This window comes from Salvelinus alpinus, chromosome 19 (assembly GCF_045679555.1).
Source record: "Salvelinus alpinus chromosome 19, SLU_Salpinus.1, whole genome shotgun sequence".
Taxonomy (NCBI): domain Eukaryota; kingdom Metazoa; phylum Chordata; class Actinopteri; order Salmoniformes; family Salmonidae; genus Salvelinus; species Salvelinus alpinus.
In genome coordinates, this window is record NC_092104.1 from 41613083 (window position 1) to 41615697 (window position 2615).

At 42.3% G+C, this 2615-nt stretch overlaps 1 protein-coding gene across 1 annotated transcript; it reads left to right on the forward strand.

The window, feature by feature from the left end:
• Positions 1–456: 456 nt before the first annotated feature.
• mboat4 (membrane bound O-acyltransferase domain containing 4) lies at positions 457–2479 on the forward strand. The gene is made up of 3 exons (XM_071353635.1): positions 457–594; positions 841–1065; positions 1355–2479. Exons 1-3 carry the CDS (start codon positions 473–475, stop codon positions 2274–2276), a joined length of 1269 nt encoding a protein of 422 aa, XP_071209736.1. The 5' UTR covers positions 457–472; the 3' UTR covers positions 2277–2479.
• The last annotated feature ends 136 nt before the right edge of the window (positions 2480–2615 follow it).

Here is a 2615-nt window from a genome sequence, read left to right on the forward strand (position 1 = left end):
TCATTGAATTTGCCCCTGCAGCTGGTTGTAAAAGCTTTTCAAAACACATTATGGCCTTGTTTTTGAAGAGAAATATTGGCTCATATGTGCTCATCTGTTTTGCATTAAAATAATAGATTACTGCTACTCATTGTGGTTGGCTCTTTTAAACAAAGTAGAATACAATGTATTTATCCATCCAATATATCAGGGTGGAAACAACTACAGTATATTCAGGCCATTTTACATTATCAACAGTGGACTGTAAAGTATAGAGATTTCACGGTTGCTATAGACAAAGAGAAAACAAAGTGGTTTGCAGATGGCTCAAATGTACTGCTTGCTTATCATTAAACAATGATAATTATGTTCATGCCAGACACAGGTGGAATTGTCTATCAAGACAGTCAACCCAGTAAACACTATATATAGGCCTAAAGTCCCACCATTCTCTACTCATAATAGTGGTGATATTTCACAGGAAGGGTTTAAAATGGAGCCAATCCAGTGGCTGTGTGAGCAGCATCCATTTCTGATGTACCAATGTTTTTCCATTCCCTTTGCTTTTCTATTCTACGTCTTGGCTAAACAGGGATGTCTCTCTTTGACATACAGGTCTGTATTATATATTTTATACTTCTATTGTAGTATTAAGTTGAAGATTAGGACTATAAATGAAAAAAAATTGCAACTAAGGTCAGACCGATTATAATTTACTTTTAGTACACACACACTTGTTCATACAAATTGTTTATCCACTGGTTAATCCACACTTGTTAATTCCAAATGGAGATTTCAACAAAGGATTTCAAACTGCTTATTTTGGTTGAGCGGTAGGAGGTATAACACTTGTCTTGACAGGTACCTCTTCTTGGCATCCGGAGGCTGTATCCTAGCGGTTGTCACCATGGGTGTATACAGCTTGCTTCTGCTCGTCTCCACTGTGATCTTTATGTTGCTGGTGTGTTCACTGAGCCCAGAGCGTGTCCATCCATGGGTCTTTGGACTGCAGATGGGTTGGCAAACATTCTGGCACCTGCTCATACAGTACAGAGAATACTACCTCAAAGAGCCCACTGATTCCAGGTACAGCACTGTTCTTAATTCAGTCAAGACTTTCAAAAGGATGTTAGTTTCCTACATGTACTTGTGACTTAAATGTTTGTGTTGGTTGCCTGTGCAGTAGACCTCATGAGCAAACCATAATCTGGGGCTTGTGGGAGATCAATGAGTTCACAATGGAAAACATAACAGCTCCACAATAAGTACATTTGAAATAAAGTAGTCGTTGTCTCCCAGTCCCAATCCACCAATAAAATGTGGAAAGTACAGAACTTAATCTCAGTCTGACTGTCTTACTTTTATTTTCCGTCAGGCTTCTCCTATCAGTGTCCTCCTTGATGCTACTCACCCAGAGAGTCACCTCCGTGTCAATGGACCTACAGGACGGGGGCAGGGTGACATTAATGACCCAATGCCGGGTCTTTCTCCCACTCATCAGCTATGCACTAAACTTCACTGCCTTGCTCGGCGGACCCCTGTCCTCGTTTGACCAATTTGTATATTTTGTAGAGCAGATAACCATCAGTCCTCCTCCCCAGCCTCTGTCCGTTATATCCTACAAGGGCTTTCAGGTGTTATCTCTGGAGTGGGCTAGGAACTATCTCACTCGTCTCCTCAGAGACAATGCCTCCAGTTTGTCCGTCTCCAACAACGTCCTCACCGATGTCTTGTGGATATGGGGCCTTGCTGTGGTGTTGAGGATCAGATACTACTCCCACTGGAAGATCAGTGAGTGTCTGAATAATGCTGCTGGGCTTGGGTTCAGGGGGATGGTCAAGGAGGACAGCCCAAACTGGAGCGGCCTGTCTGACGGAGATCTTTGGACCACAGAGATGTCCTGCCAGGTGTCTGAATTTGCCCGTCGGTGGAATGGTACGACAGCTGCATGGCTACGTAGGCTGGTTTTCCAAAGATGCAAAACTGCTCCACTGGTAATGACGTTTGGGTTTTCCATCTGGTGGCATGGCATACATCTGGGTCAGTTTGTAGGGTTTCTTGTCTGGGCTGCAGCTGTGAGAGCAGACTACCAGATACACAAGTACTTGAAGCCAAAGCTCACGTCTACTAGGAGGAGATTGGTGCGCACCTGTCTGTGTTGGTTAAACACTCAAATGGTCATGGCGTGTGTTGTTATTGCAATCGAGCTTCGAAGCACTTCCTCTTTGAGAATATTGGGTCTGACATACACTGCCGTTTTCCCTCTTCTTAATGTTCTATGTATCTTCATTGTATGATAAGATCAAGAGTAATCATATCATCTGGGTTTTTAAATGTTGCTGTAAAATCAATTAGTTGACGTTATTCATAGTCCTTGACACAAAGCACACTTCTATTCTTGCTTGTTTTGGAGGACTGAAGGGGAAGGTATCGTTTTCTGGGAGAGTGCAACCATCTGATTCTTTTTGAGCAATTGTTATCTTATTTACAGAACAGTATACCTTGTTGAATGCATCCACCAGCTGAGGGTCAGTGTAGATTTGTAGAAACTTAATGATTTTATCCTAATTGTATGGCTGTTGCATCTTTGAATTATTGGGTTGATTAGCTGTTCTTGACATAGATTTCATAGAAGC

Coding starts and splice junctions, on each gene's coding strand:
- mboat4 (XM_071353635.1), top strand. CDS start 473: ATGGAGCCAATCCAGTGGCTGTGTGAGCAGCATCCATTTCTGATGTAC. Junction 595..840: donor TGTCTCTCTTTGACATACAG/GTCTGTATTATA, acceptor TTGTCTTGACAG/GTACCTCTTCTTGGCATCCG. Junction 1,066..1,354: donor AAAGAGCCCACTGATTCCAG/GTACAGCACTGT, acceptor ATTTTCCGTCAG/GCTTCTCCTATCAGTGTCCT.